Consider the following 25,051-nt stretch of genomic DNA (forward strand, 5'->3'; position numbering starts at 1 on the left):
TTGGTGGTGATCAACATGTGGGTGCAGATGGGGATAGTCAAGGGTGATGCCCAGCCTTCTGGCCTTGGAACCCAGGTGGAAGGGCACTTATGTGGGAAAGATGTTGAGTCCAGGGTTGTCTTTGTTGGCTTGTGGTGGAATGCTCTAATGGCCAGGTTTGATTGGCTGCAGGGCAGAGAGGCTGGATCTGATTGGGCAGGGGGAGGTCATGTGGGCTGCATTCAGAATTCTGGGAGGTAGCAGGTTGTGGACCTGTGTGTGCCTGAGAGCCTCCAATCCCATAATCCTCTGCTGTGCCCAATGCACATCTCTGGTCCAGCCCTGGACCTGCTTAACTGGATTCCCACAGGATGGGCATCTCTAGTTGATTGTGATGCTCAAGAATATACAGAAGATATCATTTATATATGGAATCTAAAAAAAGGGGGGGGTAGGTACAAACGAATGTATCTACAAATCAGAAATACAGTAACAGATGTAGAAAACAAACTTATGGTTACCAGGGGTAAGAGAGTAGGTATAAATTGGAAAATTGGGATTGACATATACATACTACATATATAAATATAAATATTATCATAAATAGGGCTTTCCTGGTGGCTCAGATGGTAAAGAAGCCGCCTGCAATGCAGGAGACCTGGGTTCAAGCCCTGGGTTGGGAAGATACCTGGGAAAAGGAAACAGCAACCCACTCCAGTGTTCTTGCCTGGAGGATTCCATGGACAGAGGAGCCTGGCAGGCTACAGTCCATGGAGATGCAAAGAGTCAGACACAACTGAGTGACTTTCACTCACTCATATATAAAATAGAAAATAAATAAGGACCTACTCTATAGCACAGGGAACTCTACTCAATACTCTGTAATGGCCTAATGCAATGGGAAAAGAATCTAAAGAAGAGTGGATATATGTATAACTGATTCACTCTGATGTATACTTGAAGCTAACACAACATTGTGAATCAACTATCAGTTCAGTTCAGTCACTCAGTCATGTCCGACTCTTTGCGAACCCATGGACTGAGGCACACCAGGCTTCCCTGTCCATCACCAACTTCTGGACTTGCTCAAACTCATGTCCATTGAGTTGGTGATGCCATGCAACCATCTCATCCTCTGTCGTCCCCTTCTTCTCCTGCCTTCAGTCTTTTCCAGCATCAGGGTCTTTTCCGATGAGTTAGTTCTTCACATCAGGTGGCCAAAGTATTGGAGCTTCAGCTTCAGTATCAGTCCTTCCAAAGAATATTCAGGATTGATTTCCTTTAGGAATGACTAAAACTCAACTATAATATTAAAAAAATATATAGAGATAGCTCTAAATCCTGAGATAAATGAAGTCACCCAGATAGCAGGATGGAGAAGGGGGTTCTTAACTGGAACCTGAGGCCGGGTCCAGGAACCCTCTGGAAACTATTATCTAAGTTTCACATGTGTGTTGCTTTAAGAAAAGGACTCAGACTTTAATTACATTATCAAATGGGCCCATGATCCGAACAAGTTAAGGCTCACTACTATCAGGTGGGAGAAGGCAATGGCACCCCACTCCAGTACTCTTGCCTGGAAAATCCCATGGACCGAGGAGCCTGGTTGGCTGCAGTCCATGGGGTCGCAAAGAGTTGGACATGGCTGAGCGACTTCACTTTCACTTTTCACTTTCATACACTGGAGAAGGGAATGGCAACCCACTCCAGTGTTCTTGCCTGGAGAATCCCAGGGACTGCGGAGCCTGGTGGGCTGCCGTCTATGGGATCGCACAGAGTTGGACAGGACTGAAGCGACTTAGCAGCAGCAGCAGCGGTATAAGGTGAGAATTGTTATTTGTAAATTCCATGTTGAAATGGATTCTGGGTTGACTTTGAAGGGAGGTGAGATTATGGAAGGGGTCCTGTAGCAGGAGTCTGGGATTTCAGGGCTATGTCTTCCTTTACTGCTTGCTGGCTTTGTGATTCTGGACAGGGTTCATCTTGCCTTGTTAAGCCGCCATTGACCCATCTGTGAAAAGACGGAACCTGTACCAACCTGCCCTCCCTACGTGATTGCTATACAGTTTGTTCAGTACATGTTTATCCAGCATCTGTGTATAGGTGCTGGTTACGCCCTGGGGATAGAGACTTGGTCCCTTCCCTTGTCCCCGGTTCCAGGTCAGTGAAGTGCAGTGTGGTGGGGAGAGCACCTTGCTGAATCAATGAAGGATGTGATTCTGTAGCACACCTGGGCAGGTAGAGGAAATGTTATTAATAGTGATGCTGTGTGTGTGTGTTTCCCCAGTGGGCTGCTTTTTTTTCTTTTCTTTTTTACTTTTTTTAGTGTGGGAAAAAACCCACAACATAAAATTTACCATTTTTGAATGTTCAGTACTGTTAAATATATTTATTTAAGATCCGTTGTCGTAAAACGGATCTACAGGACTTTTGCATCTACAAACCTGAGACTCTTTCCCCTTCAATACCAACTCTCTAGTCTCTCCTCCCCCAACCCCTTTTTTCTGTCTTTCTTAATTTGACAACTTAATTTTTTTTTTTTTTTTGCTTTTTGGCTATGCCTCACAGCGTGAGAGATCTTAGCTCCTCCACCAGGGATCGAACTCATACTCTCTGCCATGGAAGCATGGAGTATTTTTTTTTTTTAATATTTATTTATTTGGCTGCTCTGGGTCTTAGTTGTAGCACACAGGATCTTTAGTTGCAGCAAGCGAACCCCTTAATTGTGGCATGTGAGATCAAGTTCGTTGAGCAGGGATCCATCCCAGGCACCCTGCATTGGTAGCACAAAATCTTAGCCATTGGACCACCAGGAAAGTCCTTGAATTTAACAACTTTAGATACTTCATGTAAATAGAATCATAGAGAATATGTCTTTCTGTGGCTAGCTTATTTCACTTAACATAATGTTCTCAACAGGAGAAGGCAATGACAACCCACTCCAGTACTCTTGCCTGGAAAATCCCATGGACGGAGAAGCCTGGTAAACTGCAGTCCATGGGGTCGCTAGGAGTCGGGCATGACTGAGCGACTTCACTTTCCTTTTTCACTTTCATGCATTGGAGAAGGAAATGGCAACCCACTCCAGTGTTCTTGCCTGGAGAATCCCAGGGACGGCAGAGCCTGGTGGGCTGCTGTTTATGGGGTCGCACAGAGTCGGACACGACTGAAGCCACTTAGCAGCAGCAGCAGCAATGTCCTCAATGTTCACCACGTTCTATCATATGTCAATTTCCTTCCTTTTAAAGGCTGAAGAATATTTCATTGTGTGTACAGACCACACTTTGTTCATCCATTCATCTGTCAGTGGACACTTTGGTTGCTTCCATGTTTTAGCTCTTGTAAATATTACTGCAATGAACATGAATGTACAACTATCTCTTCAAGACCCTGCTTTCAATTCTTAATAGATACCCAGAAGTGGGCTTGTTGGGTCATATGGTAATTCTGGTTTTAACTTTTTGAGGAACTTTCATACTATTTTCCATAACACTTGAAGCATTTTATGATCCCACCAGCAATGCACAGGTTTCCAATTTCTCTACATCCTCATCAGCAATTGTTATTTTCCGTTTTTTTTTTTTTTTTCAGAGTAGTGTGCAAGCTGGTGTCTTATTATAAATTTGACTGCCTCTCCCTAATGATTAGTGATGTTGAGCTGCTTCTTGTGTGCATGTTTGCCACTTGCACATCATATTTGGAGAAATGTCTGTCCAAAGTCCTTTGCCTGTTCTTTAATGGGTTATTGGATTTTTTGTTGTTGTTCAGTTGTTGACGTTTTTTAAAATATATTCTGGATATTAGGGACTTCTCTGGTGGCTTAGACGGTAAAGCATCTGTCTACAGTGCGGGAGACCTGGGTTTGATCCCTGGGTCAGGAAGATCCCCTGGAGAAGGAAATGGCAATCCACTCCAGTACTATTGCCTGGAAAATCCCATAAGCTCTTATGAAATGTATGATTTGCAAATGTTTTCTCCCATTTCACTGGTTACCTTTCCAGTCTGTTGATGGTTGTCCTGCAGTGAGCAAAAGCTTTTAAATTTTATGTAGTTTCAGTTATGATTTTTACTTTTGCTGTCTTTGCTTTTGGTATCATGTGTGTATGGTATATGTTTTTACTGAAATGTTCACATATCATAAACTCACAGTTTATACAATTCAGTGTGGTTTTTAGTATATCCACAATCCTGTCTTGTCCCAGGATTTTTCATCACCCTGGATGGGAGTCCTGGACCCTTCAAGCAGTCACTTCCCATTTCTCCCCTCCCCCAGCCCCTGGAAACCACGAATCTACTTTCCATCCCTTTGAATTTGCTCACTTTGGACACTTCACGGAAATGGGACCATACAGTATGTGGCCTTTTATCTGGCTTCTTTCACTGAGCATCATGTTTTCAAGGTTCATCCACATTTTGGCATGTCCTTCACTGCTTTTTATGGCTGAACCATATTTCATTGTCTGGCTAGAGTACATTTTCTGTATCCTTCATCAGTTGATGGGCACTTGAGTTGTTTCTACTCTCTTGGTTCTTATGAATAATGCTGTGAACATTCACGTGGGGTCCTCCCAGGTGGCTCAGTAGTAAAGGATCCACCTGCCAATACAGCAGATACGGGTTCAAGCCCTGGGTCAGGAAGATCCCCTGGAGGAGGAAATTGCAACCCACTCCAGTATTCTTGCCTGGAGAATCCCATGGACAGAGGAGTCTGGAAGGCTGCAGTTCAGGGGGTTGTAAAGAGTTGGACACGACTGAGCGACTGAGCGTGCATGCACGCTCGCACGCATTTATAAACATTCAGGTACAAGTTTATGTTTGAATATATGTTTTCAATTCTCTTGGGCAACAACCTAGAAGCCAAACTGCTTGGCCAAATGGTAACTATGTTTTAGCCATGCTATGTTGCAGACCAACTTTTAGTGAGTATTCTGGGCTTCCAGCGGCCTTAAGGAGCAGGAGGAGCCTGGACTCAAGTTGAGGCAGTCCCAGGATTGGGTCCTGGCTCCACCATTCCCCAGCCAACTAACTGTGGTTGTGGGTTTGACTTGGCAGGCAGCCTCACAAGATGCAAATAGGCTTTCATATATAGTGGCAAAGTGATAAAGAATTTACCTCCCAATGCAGGAGATACAAGAGACATGGGTTTGATCCCTGTGTCAGGAAAATCCCCTGAAGTAGGAAATGGCCCACTCCAGTATTCTTGCCTGGAAAATTCCATGGACAGAGGAGCCTGGAGGGCTACAGTCCATGGGGTCACAAAGAATCTGACACAACTGAGCGTTCACACATACACATACCTTTTATTTGGTTCTCTAGAAGGAAACAAGTCAGACACACAGTATCTTCATCTCATGGAGGGACTCTGCAGCTCCCTTCTCTTATTTTCTCATCTGTAAAATGGAGATGAGGTTAGCTCTATCACAGGCTGTGTGAGGAGGACTCAACTGGGTGAAGAAAGTATATGTAACGAGGCCACCAGGACCACTGACACCTTGTGTGCGCTTCATCAGTTCAGTTCAGTCACTCAGTCGTGCCCAACTCTTTGTGACCCCATGAATCGCAGCACGCCAGGCCTCCCTGTCCATCACGATCTCCCGGAGTTCACTCAGACTTACGTCCATCGAGTCAGTGATGCCATCCAGCCATCTCATCCTCTGTCGTCCCCTTCTCCTCCTGCCCCCAATCCCTCCCAGCATCAGGGTCTTTTCCAATGAGTCAACTCTTTGCATGAGGTGGCCAAAGTACTGGAGTTTCAGCTTCAGCATCATTCCCTCCAAAGAAATCCCAGGGCTGATCTCCTTCAGAATGGACTGGTTGGATCTCCTTGCAGTCCAAGGGACTCTCAAGAGTCTTCTCCAACACCACAGTTCAAAAGCATCAATTCTTCAGCACTCAGCTTTCTTCACAGTCCAACTCTCACATCCATACATGACCACTGGAAAAACCATAGCCTTGACTAGACAGACCTTTGTTGGCAAAGTAATGTCTCTGCTTTTTAATATGCTATCTAGGTTGGTCATAACTTTCCTTCCAAGGAGTAAGCGTCTTTTAATTTCATGGCTGCTGCTGCTGCTGCTGCTAAGTGGCTTCAGTCGTGTCCGACTCCGTGCGACCCCATAGACGGCAGCCCACCAGGCTCCCCCGTCCCTGGGATTCTCCAGGCAAGAACACTGGAGTGGGTTGCCATTTCCTTCTCCAATGCATGAAAGTGAAAAGTGAAAGTGAAGTCGCTCAGTCGTGTCCAACTCTTCTCGACCCCATGGACTGCAGCCTACCAGGCTCCTCTGTCCATGGGGTTTTCCAGGCAAGAGTACTGGAGTGGGGTGCCATTGCCTTCTCCGTTCATGGCTGCAGTCACATATAAATGGTACCTATTCTCTGATCATAAGTGTGACTTGGTGTCCTGACTCTGGGCAGGGCTGGGGTGGAGCCTCAGTTGCAACAGGATGTCACACTGGGATTGTCCCTGGAGCTGGGGACTGTCCCTCGGATGGAAAGTTTGGTTTATGCTTTCAAAGCACTGTCTGCACAAAATTCATTTGGACCCACATGTTGTGATTTCCAATGGATTCCCATCCAAAGTGGGATGATGTCCTCTTGCTCCAGGCAGAGTTATTGGATCTGAGGATGGTCTCAGTTGTCAGGGCTGGTTTGCTGGTGGGGTTTGGTCAGTGTTCCGTGGTTGGTCCTCGTTCAGCCCAACGGGCCTTAAATTGAGGGGACCACTACCGTCTGGTCTCAGGCACCATTGAGAGTCCCCTGTTGGTGGGGCCGGGACCCAAGCCAGAAATCACATGGAATCAAAATCCGCGCCTAGCCTGTCAAGTAGGATAATGTTTTGTCTTTCAAGAAGTGTCCCACTGTCCGTTCATCTTTCCATGACAGACATGCAAAGCTGTTCCTCAAAACGAGCTCCAGATGAAATTCTTGGCTGCTTTTAAAGGGGAAGTTAGATTGAGTGAAAAATAATAGCAAACACTTACTATACGTGGGCACTATTCTCAGTGTTTTACTCATAATATTCATTTAAGCTGTATTACAAACCTATGAGGGCTTCCCTGGTGGCTTAGATGGTAAAGAATGTCTACAATGCAGGAGACCTAGGTTCGATCCCTGGGTCAGGAAGATCCCCTGCAAAAGGAAAATGGCAACCCACTCCAGTATTCTTGGCTGGAGAATTCCACGACAGAGGAGCCTGGTGGGCTACAGTCCATGGGGTCCCAAAGAGTTGGATACAAATGAGCAACTTTTACTTTTTCACAAGCCTATGAAGTCGATACTGTGATTTTTTAAAAAATTAATTACGGGATTTCCCCGGTGGTCCAGTGGTAAAATTTCACCTCCCAGTGCAGGGGGTGCAGGTTCGATCCCTGGTTGGGGAACTAAGATCCCACATACCTCCTGGCCAAAGAACCAAAACATGAAACAGAAGCAATATTGTAACAAATTCAATAAAAGACTTTAAATATGGTTCATATTTAAAAAAATAAAATAAATAAAAAATTAATTTCAAGATGAAAGAAATTGAAGGAAAGAGTTGAGGGACTGGCCCGAGCCGAGGTCACACAGCTGTGCAGTTGCAAGGTGGGGATTTGAACCATTAGATCTGTCTCTGGAGTGGCATCTTAGGTTAGGTTGTGCTTCGGGGAGCAGATGTTCGTGCAGGTGGGGATCCCTGGGGACAGGCACTGCCCTGGGATCAGCATTCTCAGGCCTTCCATCATCTGCTTCCTCCAGGGAGTCCTTCGTATTTTCCTTGTGTAGATGAGAGTGTGGAATTGCCCCTCGTTTGCAGAGCAGGCTTTCTCAGCCCTCGGCACTGATACACGTGTGTGCTCAGTAGTCACTCAACTGTGTCTTGCGACCCTGTGGACTGTAGCCTGCAGGCTTCTCTGTTCATCGGATTTTCCCTGCAAGAACACTGGAGTGGATACTTGGGACTGGCTGGTTCTTTGTAGGGGCTATCCTGTGTGTTGCAGGATTTAACAGCCTCCCTGGACTATACCCACTTGATGCCGGTAATGCTGCCCTCCCCCCCGCCCCTCCCGCAGTTGTGACAACCAAAGATGACTCCAGACTCTGCCAAGTGATGTGGCCTTGGGGCAGAATTGCCCCTGGTTGAGAACGCTGTTTATTCTCTTGCTCTCTCTGGGGTTTGGATTTAGAGAAATTAAATTTGTATTTAAGGGGACGCAGAGCATGCTTGAGACCTCTGTATTTGACATTGACCCCTGAGAAGCTGATGGTGTGGCGGGACAAGGAAGGAAGGGGGCAGGTGATGGTACAGATATGCCTCAGTGGCTGTCCACTATTCCCAGAAATCAAAACAGGTACATCTCTGATTGTTCCACACACATTGTGCTACAACACACAGATGAGAAGAATAATTTTGTTTTTTCTTTGTTGTTAGAAAATCTGATTGCCTCAATTAGTGAGGACCCCTCACCCAGACCCTGTATGTGCAACAAATCACTCTGCCCCTGTCCCCACTCTAAAATCTATTTTAAAGAATACAGAAATAATGTCTCACAAAAGGCTGATTGTTTAATTTTAAGGAAGGCTCACGATTACCAAGGAAAATAACCCACAGAATCAAGGAACTAGACAAATTTCAGTTCTCTTTGATTAGGACACAGAATTACATGTTTTGAAATTAACCCCTTACGTCTCCATCTTCTTTAGTTCCCCTTCTTTATGTTTCTTGTTAACATGAAATTGATTACATAAGCAACGCCAACAATATAGTCACCCAAGGGACATTTCTCCTGAACCATAACTCACACAGTTGAGGAAGGCATCGGGGACAGGAAGGAGGTGGTGGTCGGACGTTGGTTCCTTGATGTTCCAAGCTTGACCATGTGGACCAGGAGTGTTTAACTCGTCATTTATTTATTCCAGGGTTGACACTATTGACATTTGGGGCTGGACATTGTTTGTGGCAGGGACTGTCCTGTGCACGCTAGATGTTTAGCAGCATCTCTGGCCTCTATCCACTAGATTCCAGAAGCAGTCCCCTAGTTGCAGCAACCAAAAACATTTCCAGATGGTGCTGGCAAGGGACCCCAAATCACCTCCCATTTGAGAATCACTGATTTATTCTTTCACTCACTCATTTATTCGTTAAGTCAAGAACACCTTTCAAGAACCTTCGTGTGCCTAGTACTGTTCGAAGGACCGCAGAGAAAACTAGATGGGCATGGTCCCTGTCCTTGTGGACCTGACGTTTTAATTGGGAAGAGACAGTGAACGTATCAGCAAATATTTAAACAAAGTAACATCAGAGGGGGTATGTGCCATGAGAAAGGGGGCCAGGTCCAGGCGGCCCATTTAGATTCTAGAGGGCTCAGAGAAGGCCTGAGAAGGTGCATTTGGATTGAGACCAAAATGTGGAGGAGGAACCAGGCATGGGAAGATGCACAGGAAGAGACTTCTGGCAGAGGGAACAGCAAGTGCAAAGGCCCCGTGGTGGGAGTATAGTCTAGGGATGGTTGGAACCAGGCCAGGGTGTAGCAAGTGGGGAAGTGGGAGGAGGAGGCAGTTGGAGATTTGTTACGGAAGAGCTGTGGGGGCTTTGAAAATTCTGATGGGAAATTGGAATTGCTCTGCTTTGATGGGCAGTCTTTGGAGGGATTTGAGCAGGGGAGAGGCATGATCTGACTGACCCTTAAGAATGCTCCTGGTGACTATCAAGTGGCCTGTAGGGCAAGAAGGGTAGCAGAGAGATGTTAGGAGGCTGGTGAAGGGGCCAGTGTGAAAGATGCTGGCGGCCCGGACTGGCTGGACTCCAGGGACACACATGGGGAACTTGGCTTAAATTGACCTTTGTCCCAATTCTGCCACCTGCTGGGACTTCTGAGATTGGACAGTGACGCCTGTCACTGGGCCTGCATTCCCAAGGGATCTCAGCTCTTATCAGCATCCCCAGAGAACTCAGCAAACGAAGGACCAAAACTTCAGGGCCTCCATTCCCAAAGATGCTGAATCAGTAGGTGTTGAGATGGGTGTGACAGGCTTCTGCAATGTGATTCTGCTCTGAGCGACTTGGCATATTTTTCTACGTTGTCTATTTCTGGATTAAGTAGGGAGTGGTGTGTGTGTGTGCATGCATGTGTGTTCACCTTCATTAGAGTATGGGTAGGTATTGATAATGGGCTTCTCTGGTGGCTTAGTGATAAAGAATCCACCTGCAATGTGGGAGATGTGGGTTCAATCCCTGGGTTGAGAAGATCCCCTGGAGACGGAAATGGCCACCCACTCCAGTGTTCTTGCCTGGGAAATCCCAGGGACAGAGGAGACTGGTGGGCTACAGTCCATGGGGCTGTAACAGAGTTGGACTGAGCGACTAAACAATAGCAGGTGGTGATGCAAGGCTCAGCCATATATTCTGGCAAGTGATGCTGATGACATCTTAATCAAGACTGGCTCAGTAACTTCGGGTTGGAATCCAAAGGGAATGGCCTGGGGCTGGCCCTACCCCAGCCCGAAGGAAATTCTCTTCACACAGGGGCTCAGCCTTGGGTGTTCCATGGCCGATGACTCACTCCTCACTCATTACGGGAGTAAGGAGGCTTTCAGAATGACTCAGAAACAGCCACAGATTGTGTTAATGGATCCTCACATTTTTCCTAGCATTGCAATACAGATGTCTCTCTCCTCAGGATAGTAAAATACTTTACAAAGTGCAAAGGAACGGTCAGCCAACTGACTCCAAGCCTCTGACATACTCTCTTGGACCAGGGATAATGATGAAGAGTTGCTCAGTTGTGACCAACTCTTTGCAACCTCATGGAGTGTAGCCCACCAGGATCCTCTGTCCATGAAGATTCTCTAGGCTAGAATTCTGGAGTGGGGAGCCATGCCCTCCTCCAGGGGATCTTCCCAACCCAGGGATGGAACCCACATCTCCCACATTGCAGGCGGATTCTTTACCAGCTAAGCCACAAGGGAAGACCAAGAATACTGGAGTGGGTAGCCTATCCCTTCTCCAGGGGATCTTCCCGACTCAGGAATTGGACTGGGGTCTCCTGCATTGCAGGTGGATTCTTTACCAGCTGAGCTACGAGTTCTTCCGTCAGGGGCTTCTAATGCCTGGTTGTTCTCAGCAGCTGCTCATGAATGAATGCGTTGGGGGCTGCAGCGTGGTGACATTCTAAGCACACTATCATTCCATCTCCATCTGTGAGCTGAAGTAATCTAGAAAGAGAAACTCCCCCTCTTCCAATAAATTTCAGGATATACTGTACAGAGAAAAGGCATAATAAATGCTCCATGCTTGCCCTTCATTTTTCCATTTTCCAAGCGATGAGTTTCGCTCCCCAGCATCCCCCATAAGTGACCACTGAGGGTTTTGCATAAGTATCACATGACTCACAGATTCAGACCTTCTTATTGCTTTTCAGCTTCTCCCATCTTTGGCTAATGGGAGTGTCTACCCATTGGCCTCTGAATGTTTTGACCTGGCTCTTACAGTCTTTGACAGCTTCCTTGTGATCTGGGATGTTCCAATCCCGTATTCATTTCTTATTCATTTCTCCATCTGTGCCTGGAGGCATCACTTCTCCAGGGAGCTCTGGCTCCTTTGGAGAAGGGAGTTTAGAAGCCACAGTCTGGGTTTGTCTCCTGCGCCAGCTCTCCGGCTCTGTGAGCAGGGAGTGCATCAGGCAGGGCTGATATTAATAGCATCTCTTAGTGGATGTATTCTGGGGAGTCACTTGTCACCAAGCATGTGTCCCCTTTCAGTTGCTCCGTGGGTCTCTGCGAGACAGCTGACAGGTGGAAACTGACAGATGAAACTCTGGGCGGATTCTGCCCCTCAGAGCAGCTGCTAGCCTGTAGGGCACCTTTGTGCAAATCAGAAGAGATGACCCTTCCACCCTTCCTTGGGCAGATGGTTCCTCCAAGGCCTGCAGCTGAAGAGCTGAGCATGTGTAGATTTGCAGCTTCTTTGCTGCTGCTTTGCTCCAACTGCTTCTTTGCTCCAGGCCAGGGGCAATTTGCTTCAAGACTCCCTGAGCTTCTGACCCCTCAACTGCAGAGGCTCTCTGTCCCTTTCCAGCCTTGCTTATGTTCTCTGGGCTCATTTATCCCCAGGTAGGTGTTGTGGGTTGATTTATATCCTTCCCAAGAGATATATGTGGGCGTCCTTACCTCCAGGGCCTCAAAATGTGACCTCACTTGGCAATAGGGTCTTTGCAGATGTGATTAGCTAAGATGAGGGCATCCTGGAGTAGGCTGGGGCCCTAGTCCCGTATGATTAGTGTCCTTGAAAGAAGGCAGCTGTGTGAAGATCGACACATGAAGCAGGCCACGCAACAACGCAGGCAGAGGCTGAAGTGATGGAGATACAAGCCGAGGAATCCCAAGGGTGCTGGCTGACGTCAGAAGATAGGAGAGGGGGCCTGGGATGGGTTTTTCCCTAGAGTGTCCAGAAGGAACCAAGCCTGCAGACACAGAGATTTTGGTGTTTTGCTTTGTTTTTTTTTTGAGCACAATGAAATGATGGGTTTTAAGACAACATGATCTTGGTGTTACCCAGTTTGCTGTGTTTTGTTTTAGCAGCCCTGGGAAGCAAAAACAGCACTTTCCTATATTCCCTGCTACTCTGACGGTGGTCCATGGAAGAGCAGCATCAGCATCACCTGGGTGCTCATTAAAACGCAGACTCCTGGGCCCCACCCAGACCTCCTGAATCAGAGTCTGCATTTAACAAGCGAGCCAGGTGGTGGTGATCCAGTGACCAAGACGCTATGCTTTCACTGCTGAGGGCCCGGGCTCAGTCCCTGGTCGGGGAACTAAGATCCCACAATCCTTAAAAAGGAAAAAAAAAAAGCGAGAGAGCCAGGTGGTGCGTATGTGGAAAAGCGCTGCGTCATACAATAGTATAACAGGAATGATTAGCCACCAGGGCAAATGCACAGTTATTTCTGTTAAGAGCGGGTATTGAACTCATTATTGAACCAGGCAGTATATTGAGTCCTTCTTTGCCTGTGATTCTCACGTAATCTTCCTGGCAGCTCCGTGCAGTTGGTACTTCTTACTCCAGAGAACACGATTCACACTAACAGTGATTGAACGATGTCTCCTGGTGTTGTGCAATTCAGTAGTCCTGACTCTTATCCCGTTTTACAGATGAGGAAACTGGGACACACGGAGAGGTTAAGTCACTTGCTCAAGGTCACACAGGTCCTCAGGGGAGGAGCTGAGATTTGAATCTATGAATTTGTCTCTGAACCTGTACCCATGACCCTTTCTACTCACCTCGCCTGCCCTCCAAAGGAGAGCTGATGAAGGCAGCCTCTCTCTCTCCCTCCCCACCCCAATTTCTTCTCCCTTTTAACTTGTAAAATAACACATAACATCAAATTGACCGTTTTAACCATTTGGGAGTGAATGATTCGGGGCTTCCCTGGTGGTCTGGTGGCTAAGTCGGAGCTCCCAGTGTAGGAGGCCCAAGTTCCATCCCTGGTCAGGGAACTAGATCCCACAATCTACAACTAAGACTTGGCACAGCCAAATAAATATTTAAAAAAATAATAATGATTCGGTGGCATTTAGGGTGTTGACAATACTACGCAGCCATCCTAACTGTCTCATTCCGGAATAATTTCATCACCCCAAAAGGCAACCCCATAGCCATGAAGCAGTCACTCTCTGTCCTCTGATAACCGCTTACCTGCTTTCTGTCTCTGTGAGTTGGCCTGTTCTGGACTTTTCACAAGAATGGAATCCTACACTGTGGGACCTGTCATGTCTGACTTCTTTCACTTAGTATGTTTCCATGGTTCCTCCGTGTGGTTGCATGCGTTGATAGTACTCCAATAATTTTTTCATGTTTTTTTTTTTTCTCAGTTGTTAAATATGCATGACAAAAAAAATCTACCATTTTAAGCATCTCAAGTTGGTGGCAGTAAGTCCGATCACACTGTTGTGTCACGGACAACCGTCCGCCTCTAGAACCCCTTCAACTCCCCACGCGGAGATCCTGTGAACGTGAAGCAATCACCTCCCATTTCCTCCTCCCTCCAGCCACCGGGACCCTATATTCTGCTTTCTGTCTCTATGAATTTGCCTCTTCCGGGTAGCTTACATAAGTGAAATCTTACAGTATCTGTGTGTTTGTGCCTGGCCTCTTTCACCGAGCCTAAGGTTGTCGAGGTTCGCCCACACTGGAGCAGGTTTCCACGCTTCATTCCCTTTCATGGCTGAGTGACACCCCATTGCACGGAGAGTCCATTGATGGACTTTTGGGCCGCTTCCGCCTCGTGGTGACTGTGAACGTTGCCTCTGTGAAACTTCGTGTGCAAGGTTTTGTTTGAAGGCCTGTTTTTGGCTCTTCTGTGTTCCCCTTTCATTTGAAAATGCTGGGTCTTTAAGGAATCTGGTCCATGGTTTGCACAGCAGCAGCGGCGGGGAGTGGGCAGTAGCTAGGGTCCATGGGGAGGAATCAGCCCTGGAGCCCTCGAGGAGAAGCTTGGGTCCCCGCAGAGGGCCCAGCCAGGGCTGAGCGGCCAGGGGCCTGCTGACCCATCTCTGGGGGTTCCCTTTGCCCAGCATTTTGCAGCTCCGCATACCCAGCTGATTGGAGTAGGGCATGGCAACCCACTCCAGTCTTCTTGCCTGGAGAATCCCATGGACAGAGGAGCCTGGTCGGCTACAGTCCATGCGGTCACAAAGAGTGGGACACGACTTAGCAACTCAACCACTATACCCAGCTGATAAAGATGGGATGTCTCTTTAAAAAGAAATAAAGAACAGAAACTAGAGGGGTAAACTGTGGTGGCCAGAGGGAAGTCTGTTCTTTTATTCACTTCCATACTCAGACCTCTGTCGTGCTGACCTTTGAATCAAAGCTCTGAGCGCTTAGCAACCAGCATCTGTTGAGACATCCCAGCAGCCCCAGGCATGCCTTCCTGGCCCAGATGTTGGGCGAGGATGAGGATGTGCTGTCATCTGAAACAAGAAGTTGGAGTCTGAAGGGTGATGGCGCTAACGTTGCATCTGGAGCATTCTAGAAAAGTCCGTCTAGCCCCCGCAGCTCACCTGCTGGGTTAGCAAGGCTTTTTTAAGTGTGGGTTCCTTCCTCCCTCTTTGTCCTCATGACTGAGTTTACCTTGAAAATAGAACAAAGGAGGACTCCTGGATGGCAACGAGCATGCAGATCTCGTTAAAATGAAGATTTGGGCTCAGGAGGCCTGGGGTAGGCCACTGATCCTGCCTTGCTAACACGCTCCAGGGCACGAGGGGAAGGGAACAGGTGGATATGGTCTTAGTCGTCACTCTCTGGGGTCCCCTTCCCTGCCACATCTTCCTGGTGACATACTGCTGTTAGCCTGAGAGCCACCTGACTCTGTGTGGGTGTCAGGGCTGAAGAAATACAGAGTAGCATCCTGCTTCTTTTCAACAATGAGGAAAGAGCATCCAATGGAAAGCATCCAAAAAGATCATTACCAGCCAAGGCTTTTTCTCACTTTCTCCCATTCTCAAAAATTTTGACCATGAATGAATCAAACAATATGTAGAGTGATATTAACAACATGCCCCCCTCTGGTCTGGCACCATAGGTGTTTTTCCTCCTAGAAGCCTTGGCCATCTGAGGGTAAATGCTATTCTCCCATTTTACAGATGAGTAAACCGAGGCTCTGAGCGGTTTAGTGCCCTGTCCAGAACCATGTACAAAGCAAGGATGGAGCGTGAGCGTGGATCAAGGCTTTCTGTCTTTCACTGTACTGACTGTCCAGTTTGGAGGTGGGTGGGCATTTTTACTCTACAGAGAGGGGTTGCCTTTCTGTTTTGCAGAGGAACTGGTAAGCCCAGAAGGACGGACCTATTTTCTGGAATTTTCCTTATGCATCCAGCTGTAGCAGCCAGTTACTCAACTGGGGATTTTTAGGTCTGATTTTTTTTTTTTTTTGACCACAGATGGCCCCCAGAATAGCAACCTATAGACCTTTTATTCTTTTTCTTCTGAAACGTGCCTTGGCTCGATGCAAAGTCGAGTCTACCTCTGATGATTTCTTTATTTTTCTATTTTTTAATTCAGATTTACATAAAAGTACAGAGAACAATGCCCCTGGTGTTCCCATTGCTCAGCTTCAGTCATGATCAACACGTGGCCAGACTATTTCGTCTTTACCTCCGCCCACTCCCCACACCGAGATTATTTTGGAGCAAATTCTAGACATCATCTCAGATGCTATTTTTGTAGCAAAGTAAAGGAAGGACAAAAGATACTGTCTTTCTAAAGACCTTTGCCACAGTGAAAAGCAGAAGGCTTTTCAGAGTATTTGAAAGATGATAGAATTGATGCTTTTGAACTGTGGTGTTGGAGAAGACTCTTGAGAGTCCTTTGGACTGCAAGGAGATCCAACCAGTCCATTCTGAAGGAGATCAGCCCTGGGATTTCTTTGGAAGGAATGATGCTAAAGCTGAAACTCCAGTACTTTGGCCCCCTCATGCGAAGAGTTGACTCATTGGAAAAGACCCTGATGCTGGGAGGGACTGGGGGCAGGAGGAGAAGGGGACGACAGAGGATGAGATGGCTGGATGGCATCACCGACTCGATGGACGTGAATCTGAGTGAACTCCGGGAGTTGGTGATGGACAGGGAGGCCTGGCGTGCTGCGATTCATGGGGTCGGAAAGAGTTGGACACGATTGAGCGACTGAACTGAACTGGAGTATTTAAAATAGGATGTTTGATAAAGAATTACTTTTCAAAGTATTTTAACCAATAAAGGGCAACTTTTAAAGAAACTATTAAATCACTGCGGAATGGAGACTTAAATCAAACTTTTGCCCCCGATTTGAATGTGCTTTAAGTTTGTAAGGGGACCTCCCTGGCAGTCCAGTGGTTTAGACTTCACCTTCCATTGCAGAGTGTATGGGTTTGATTCCTGGTTGGGAAGCTGAGATCCCACACGCCTCTCAGGCAAAAAACCAAAGCATGAAACATGCAGTATTGTAACAAATTCAATAAAGACTTTAAAAATGGCCCATATTTTAAAAAAAATCTTTTAAAAAAAGGAAGTTTGCTTGGAAGGGGATGTGTGTGCCTGGGGTACATGGTCCTCTCCAACCCCACCCCTGACTTTACTCTGGCTAGACAGAGCACCACCCCCAACCTGTGACCATTCTTAAGAGTGGTTTTAGGTTTACCGAAAAATTGAGCAAAAAGTACAGAGAGTTCCCCTAAGCCCCTCCCCACCCCGAAGTTCCCCCATGGTTATCATCTTGCAGTACCGTCACACATTTGCTGTGATGAACCAGTGCGTTGTTCGCTAAAGTCCATAGTTTCCATCAGGGCTCATCCTTGACGTGGTACCTTCCCTTGTTGCTGTTTAGCTGCTCAGTGTGTCTGACTCTTTGCGATCCCGTGCACTGCAGCACGCCAGGCTTCCTTGTCCTTCACAGCCTCCCAGAGTTTGCTCAAACTCATGTTCATTGAGTCGGTGATGCCTTCTATAGGCTTTGACAAACGTATAATGGCATGTATCCACCATGACAGTGGTGGATACAGACCAGTGGTCATACGGACCAGTTTCACTGCTCTGAACATCCCCTGGGCTCCAACTATTCATCCTCCTTGTCTCTACACGCTGGCAACCATTGATCTTTTTCCTGTCTCTGTAGCTGAGGCTTTTCCAAAATGTCATAGAGTTAGATCCATACAGTATGTCATCTTTTCAGCCTGGCTTCTTTTACTGTGTAGTGTGCATTAAGGTCCCTGCATGTCTTTTCATGGCTTGAGAGCTCATTTCTTTTTTGTGCCGAAAAATAAAATATTCCTTTGTGTGGATGTACTATGATGTGTCCATTCACTTATTAAAGGATATCTTGGTGCTTCCAGCTGGGGGCAGTTATGACTAAAGGGCTTCCCAGGTGGCGAAAAAACCTGCCTGCCAGTGCAGGAGATGTAAGAGACACAGGTTTGATCCCTGGGTTGGGTAGACCCCCTGGAGGAGGGCACGGCAACCCTCTGCAGCATTCTCGCTCAGTTAGAGGAGCCTGGTAGGCTATGGTCCATGGGGCCGCAGAGTCGGACACGACTGAGTGACTAAGCATCTGCAGCAGCACACATACGGTAAATCTCATTCATCCTAAATGTACAGGTGGATGAATTTTTATACAGATGCACGTGAGGGATCAAGATGTGGGACATCTCCAGCATCACAAGCCCTCTTGTGTGTCAGTCACGGCTCTTGCCTTCACTGCTCTGACTTCAGGCACAATCCCTTGTTTCTGCCAGTCGGGCAGCTCCTGCCCTATAGCTTTGGAAGTAGGCGGTGAAGTAGTGGGGAGAGGTCATTACTGGCAGTTTGATTCATTTTGGTTTGTCTTGATGCTGCTGCTGCTGCTAAGTCACTTCAGTCGTATCCGACTCTCTGCGACCCCATAGACGGCAGCCCACCAGGCTCCCCCGTCCCTGGGATTCTCCAGGCAAGAACACTGGAGTGGGTTGTCATTTCCTTCTCCAATGCATGAAAGTGAAAAGTGAAAGTGAAGTCGCTCAGTTGTGTCTGACTCTTTGTCGACCCCATGGACTGTAGCCCACCAGGCTCCTCTGTCCATGGGATTTTCCAGGCAGGAGTACTGGAGTGGGATGCCATTTCCTTCTCCCTAATTTCATCATCAAATTCTTCCTGCCTGTCTAGAGCAGGGATTGACATGAGTTCTGGTTAGATATTTTCAGCTCTGCCAGAGAATGAGTGAGCATGGCTGCATTCAAATAAAACTTTATTTACGGAAACAGGAAGTGGAGTTTGGACGGGAGTTTGTGAATCCAGGATGTTCTCAGTCGCTAAGTCATGTCCGACTCTTTGGGACACCATGGACTGTAGCCCACCAGGCTCCTCTGACCGTGGAATTCTCTAGGCAAGAACATTGGAATGGGTTGCCATTTCCTACTCCAGGGGATCTTCCCAACCCAGGGATTGAACCCACGTCTCCAGCGTCCCCTGCATTGGCAGGTGGATTCTTTACCACTGAGCCACCAGGGAAGCCCCAAAACCAGGACAGAGCAGTGATTTTCCTTTGTAAAGTTCATGGCCATTTGTTGTTGTTCAGTCACCAACTTGTGTCTGACTCTTTGTGACCCCGTGGACTGCAGCACGCCAAGCTTCCATGTCCCTCACCATCTCCTGGAATTTGCCTAAGTTCAAGTTCATTGAATCGGTGATGCCATCCAACTATCTCATCCTCTGTCGCCCTCTTCTCCTTCTGCCTTCAATTTTTCCCAGCATCAGGGTCTTTTCCAATGAGTTGGTTCTTCGTATCAGGTGGCCAAAGTATTGGAGCATCAGCTTCAGCATCAGTCCTTCCAATGAATATTTAGGGTTGATTTCCTTTAAGACTGATTGGTTGGATTTCCTTGCAGTCCAAGGAACTCTCAAGAGTCTTCTCCAGCACCAGAACCTGAAAGCATCATGTCCAGGCCCCATTCCAAATCTAAACCCACATGTCATGGGACCAGGGTAGCCTTGTGAGCATTTTAAGGCCTCCTCATGTAACTTTCAAGCACATATCATGCAAACCTACTGGCTTTCCCTCCACAGGGGGAGACAAGATGTGTGCTGGGCCCAGAACTGTGAAAGTGGCTTTGAATTTAAACAAAAGCCCAGCTAGACCCTACTGACCTTGACTTAGGTAATCTCATTTCCCTTTTCACCGCCTATCATTCTCTCTTCTTCCTCCTCTTGAGATAACAGGCTTCTGTCCTGGGTTGGAGGGGGCAGGATGGATACTGATCAGAAAATACTTCTGTAAAAGCAGTAAAGAACCCACCTGCCAATGCAGGAGATGCACATTTGATCCCTGGTTTGGGAAGATCCCCTGGAAGAGGGCATGACAACCCACTCCAATATTCTTGCTGGAAAATCCCGTGGACAGAGAAGCCTGATGGACTATAGTCCATGGGGTCACACAAAGAGTCGAACCGACTGAGCACGCACAGTTGAGGATGAGGAAGTTTCCTTGGTGAAAGCGGAGGGGCTGGGGCATTATGGGGGAGATCAGGAGTCTTGGGGGATCCCTGCAGAGATGAAAAGTCAGCCCCTGGGGAATGAGAGAGAGAAAGTGTGGTCAGAGGGGGAATTTTACAGTTTGGCTCCTTGGATGGGTAACAGTTTTGAGCACGTGTGAGATTGTCAGCTGTTCACAACGACTGAGCAAGGTGTGTGTTTCAGGCACTGTATACCTGCCACCTTCACTTAATCTTTTTAAGCAAATAATCTCGGCAGGGACTTCCATGGGCCCTCCCATTTTACAGAAGCAGAGACTGAGGCAATGAGAAGTTCTGTACCTTAGGGACAGCTGTGGAGCTACTCAGAGGTTGGACCCTGGCAGTCGGGCATCTCTGTACTGTTTGCCTCTCAAGGCGCAGGCACCAAGTGGGTGCCTGGGATGAGGGAGTTGGAAGCTGGTGGCGTTGAGAGGTGGAGATGACTGTTGGCTCATATGTGCTCCGAGGCTGTAGAGGTGGCCAGAGAGAAGGCTGAGGGCACAGGGGACCCCATATCAGGGAAGGGTGGGTAGGCTCAAACCATAGCCTTCCAAACTCAGAATTTGAAAGCTGATCTCGGAGCTCACATTTGTGTTAGCGGAGGGAGAAGGGTGAGCTGGGGCCCAGCCTAGGCAGACTGCAGGGAGAGGGGGTGAGGGTTTGGAGAGCTGTCCAGAGAACAGCCCACGTAAAACAGGATTAAAGCATTATTTGAAAGTACAATAGGAGTCCTTTTCTGCTTGCTTTGGGCTTGGTTTGGATACTTAAAATAACAGCAGCAACAACAATAATGATACCGTCCATTCAAGTTAAGGAAACAGTCAGTTAACCAGGACTCAATTAAAGCAGAACCTTCCAACAAGTGGAATTTTTTCTGCATTTTATTTCAGGAAACCACAGTCAGAAAAAGAAAAATAGTGGGTGGGCAGGGGATTTATTTGAAGGCATAACTTCCAGGTTTCACCTTGGATTAGTGAACACTTGGGCCTCTGTACACCTTTTAAGTCTGTATTGTTCTACAAAAAAGACAGATGTTCCCAGTAAGCCCAAAGGGACTGGATTACAAGGTTCAACACAACAAATATTTGCTGTGAATCTTAAAGCCAGGTGCTCTTGGGGATATAAAAATGGTCTCTGCCCTCAAAGGACATTGGAAAAGGATTCATTTATCTTTGGGTGAAGGGCTTCCTAGGTGGCTCAGCGGTAAAGAATCTGCCTCCAAGCAGGAGACTCGGGTTTGATCCCTGGGTTGGGAAGATCCCCTGGAGGAGGAAACGGCAACCCACTCCAGCATTCTTTTTTTTAAAATAATTTTATCTATTTATGGCTGGGCAGGGTCTTCATTGGTGCGTGAGGGCGTTCTCTAGTTGCGGAGTGGGGGCTACTCTTTGTTGCAGGCCCTAAAGTACGCAGATTTCAGTAGTTGGGCACATGGGCTTAGTTGCTCCGCAGCATGTGGAATCTTCCTGGACCAGGGATCGAACCCGTGTCCTCTGCATTGGCAGGCATTTTCTTATCCACTGCGCCACCTGGGAAGTCCCCACTCCAGCATTCTTGCCTGGGAAATTCCATGGACAGAGGAGCTTGGCGGGCTACAGTCCATGGAGTTGCAAAGAGTTGGACATGATTTAGCAGCTAAGCATGCAATGCATGCATCTTTGGGTGAAGGGGGCGAAATTATGTTAAGACAATTAAATCCTCAATAATGTGTAAGGCAAAAAGAGGTATCAGAGGCGGACTTCCCTGACGGTCTAGTGGTTAAGACTCTGCGTTTCCACTGCAGGGGGCACAGGTTTGATCCCAGTTCAGGGAACCAAGGTCCCACATGCCATGTGGCATGATCAAAAGAAAACAGTATAAGAGATTCCCCAGAGTCTTGTCTTCTGGAACAATCAGGTTTGGAAGTGCCATGCGATCACATCTAATTCTTAAATGCCTCTGGTTCAGTCAGATGCCAGGAGAGCTCGGCATCTGAAAGGCACAGGTGAGAACCTTCTGGAGAACAGCTGGCATTGGGTACAGCCCCTTCTTCCTTTGTAAGAGGAGGAGTAAGTGCCAAGGTCATCACACACCCTGCATCTGAATCTTAGCTGACATCCCCGTGGGAGTCAGGAGCCCACCGTGCTACAGGAGCCTCCACGGTGTTCACCCTGACCGCCTTCCTTCTCGGAGATCAAGCAGGCTCGTCCCCCGAAGGCCTGTTGGCTGCCTTTAGACGTGGCAAGTTGGAGGCTCCCAGGCCCTGTGAAACACAGCCTGCGGCATTTTATTGACACAATTAGTGGCCGTCATTTAAAACTCAGATTTCCCACAGAAGGTCTAGGTTTCTAGCTTCCTGCAGAGATATCAGGTCTGGCAATACTGGGTTAGTTTGCTAGTGTCAAGTTGCCCGCCCTTTTTCCCCAGCAATGAATTACTACCTGTCATGGGGCAGGCAGAAAACTAAGATCACGGCATCTGGTTCCATCACTTCATGGCAAATAGGTGGGGAAACAGTGGAAACAGTGGCTGACTTTATTTTTGGAGGGCTCCAAAATCACTGCAGATGGTGACTGCAGCCATGAAATTAAAAGACTCCTTGGAAGAAAAGTTATGACCAACCTAGCATATTAAAAAGCAGAGACATTACTTTGCCAACAAAGGTCCGTCTAGTCAAGGTTATGGTTTTTCCAGTAGTCATGTATGGATATAAGAGTTGGACTGTAAAGAAAGCTGAGCACTGAGGAATTGATGCTTTTGAACTGTGGTGCTGGAGAAGACTCTTGAGAGTCCCTCGGACTGCAAAGAGATCCAACCAGTCCATCCTAAAGGAGATCAGTCTTGAGTGTTCATTGGAAGGACTGATATTGAAGCTGAAACTCCAATACTTTGGCCACCTAATGTGAACAGCTGACTCATTTGAAAAGACCCTGATGCTGGGAAAGATTGAGGGCAGGAGGAGAAGGGGATGACAGAGGATGAGATGGCTGGATGGTGTCACCGACTCCATGGACATAAGTTGACTAAACTCCAGGAGTTGGTGATGGACAGGGAGGCCTGGCATGCTGCGGTCCATGGGATCACAAAGAGTCAGACACAACTGAGCAACTGAACTGAATGGGGCTTGCAGGATCAATTTCTTTTTTTTTTTTAATTTATTTTATTGAAGTAGAGTTGATTTACAATATTGTGTTAGTTTCTGCTGTACAGCAAAGTGATTCAGCAGTTATACATGGATATACATTCTGTTTCGTATTCTTTTCGATTAGGTTTATTACAGGATATTGACTATAGTTCCCTGTATACAGGAGGACCTTGCTGTTGATCCATCCTCTATATATAATACTTTGCATCGGCTAATGCATCCCTCAGTCCATTCCTCCCCAACCCCTTGTCCTTGCATACGGCCTGCTTTCTGGCTCCAGGGTTAAATGCTGCTCATCACCATCATTCCTTGGAGAAGGAAATGGCAACCCACTCCTGTAGTCTTGCCTGGACAGAGGAGCATTGTAGGCTACAGTCCATGGGGTCATAAAGAGTCGGACACGACTGAGCAACTTCACTTCATCACCAGCACCAGTGGTTTGGACCTGGACATGCCCACGTGGCCCCCGCTGATGTGAGGCTTCTGAACCCATGGGCTGCATGTGACCACGCAGCTCAGTTACTGGCGGAATAACCCAACATTTCCCTTTGGGGAACTGGTCATTGTTGCTGCTAGGCAGGAAGGCAGTGATCAGTGTCACGATACACTTGAAAAGTGACCCAATTTCCAAGAGGGCAAGTGATATTTGCAGTCAGATTATGGGAAAGTACTGGATTCTTCGAAGGTGGGAAAAATGTTGGTGTGATGAGGACGGTTTTGAGTCTTCTAGGCGAGTGATGCTTTCTCTGAGCTGTGCCCTGGTGGAGTTTGGGTTGAGACACACAGGGAACATGTGGGTCCTGGAAACCACAGAGCACGTTTGGCCGCTGTCCTTGGGGCCCTGGTCTGAGCGGGCTTCTGGGTTCTTTCCTAGGCACCCGGTGGCCACGTTTTTCCACCTGTTTTTCCGTGTGAGTGCCATCGTCACCTACGTGGGCTGTGACTGGTTCAGCAAGAGCTTCGTGGGCTGTTTTGTGACTGTGCTTCTCCTCCTGTCCTTTGACTTCTGGTCTGTGAAGGTGAGCCCCCGCCCCCCGCGACCTGTGACTCCCTCTCCCGAAACACGGGCTGCGTTTCCAGCCGCTCACTGACCTTTATGCACACTTGAGAATACTGAGCCAACATCACTTAAAATCAGAGGAAAAAAGTACATTATATAGTTGAATAAATGGTTTCTGGGTGGTCACTGCCATGCTTGCAGACACGTACTATGTGAGGGAGACAAGTCCATAGGGTTTTAGGGTTTTTGTAAATTTCACATATCATATCATAAATAATGTATTTTAAAATTCTATAAAATAGGAGTACATATATATATGACATATGTGTATGTATGTCTGGGGAGTCTGTCTTTTTTGTGAATGGAACTTAATTTTAAAAAGTTTTTATTGGAATATAGTTGATTTACGATGTTGTGTTAGTGTCCAGCATACAGCAAAGTGAATTAGTTACACATACGTCTTCTCTTGTTAGATTCTTTTCCCATGTAGGTCATTAGAGTATTGAGTAAAGTTCCCTGAGCTATACTGTAGGTACTTATTAGTTATCTATTTTATATATGGGTTCCCCTGATAGCTCAGTTGGTAAAGAATATGCCTACAATGCAGAAGACCCCAGTTCCATTCCTAAGTCAGGAAAATCTACTGGAGAAGGGATAAAATATATATATTTTACATATAGTAGTATGTATATGTCAATCCCAATGTCCTAATTTATCACTCCCCGACTTCCTCCCCCAGTAACCCTAAGATTATTTTCTGTATCTATAACTAATTCTGTTTTGTAAATAAGTTCATTTGCATCGGATTCCACATATACGCCACGTCATATCTGTCCTTCTCTGTCTGACTTACTTCACTCAGTGTGATAATCTCTAGGTCCATCCATGTTGCTGCCATGGCATTATTTCATTCTTTTTTATGGCTGAGTTATATGCCATTTTATATATGTACC

General features: G+C 47.1%; 1 protein-coding gene across 1 annotated transcript in view; it reads left to right on the top strand.

Annotated features, from left to right (window-relative positions):
- Positions 1 to 25,051, top strand: part of TVP23A (trans-golgi network vesicle protein 23 homolog A) — a 33,277-nt gene that overhangs the window by 4,195 nt on the left and 4,031 nt on the right. The window contains exon 3 of the mRNA XM_006068152.4: positions 23,973 to 24,117. Coding sequence (XP_006068214.1) covers positions 23,973 to 24,117 — 145 coding nt within the window. The remainder of the gene's footprint in view (positions 1 to 23,972; positions 24,118 to 25,051) is intronic.

Source organism: Bubalus bubalis, chromosome 24, assembly GCF_019923935.1.
Source record: "Bubalus bubalis isolate 160015118507 breed Murrah chromosome 24, NDDB_SH_1, whole genome shotgun sequence".
NCBI classification, from domain to species: Eukaryota; Metazoa; Chordata; class Mammalia; order Artiodactyla; family Bovidae; genus Bubalus; species Bubalus bubalis.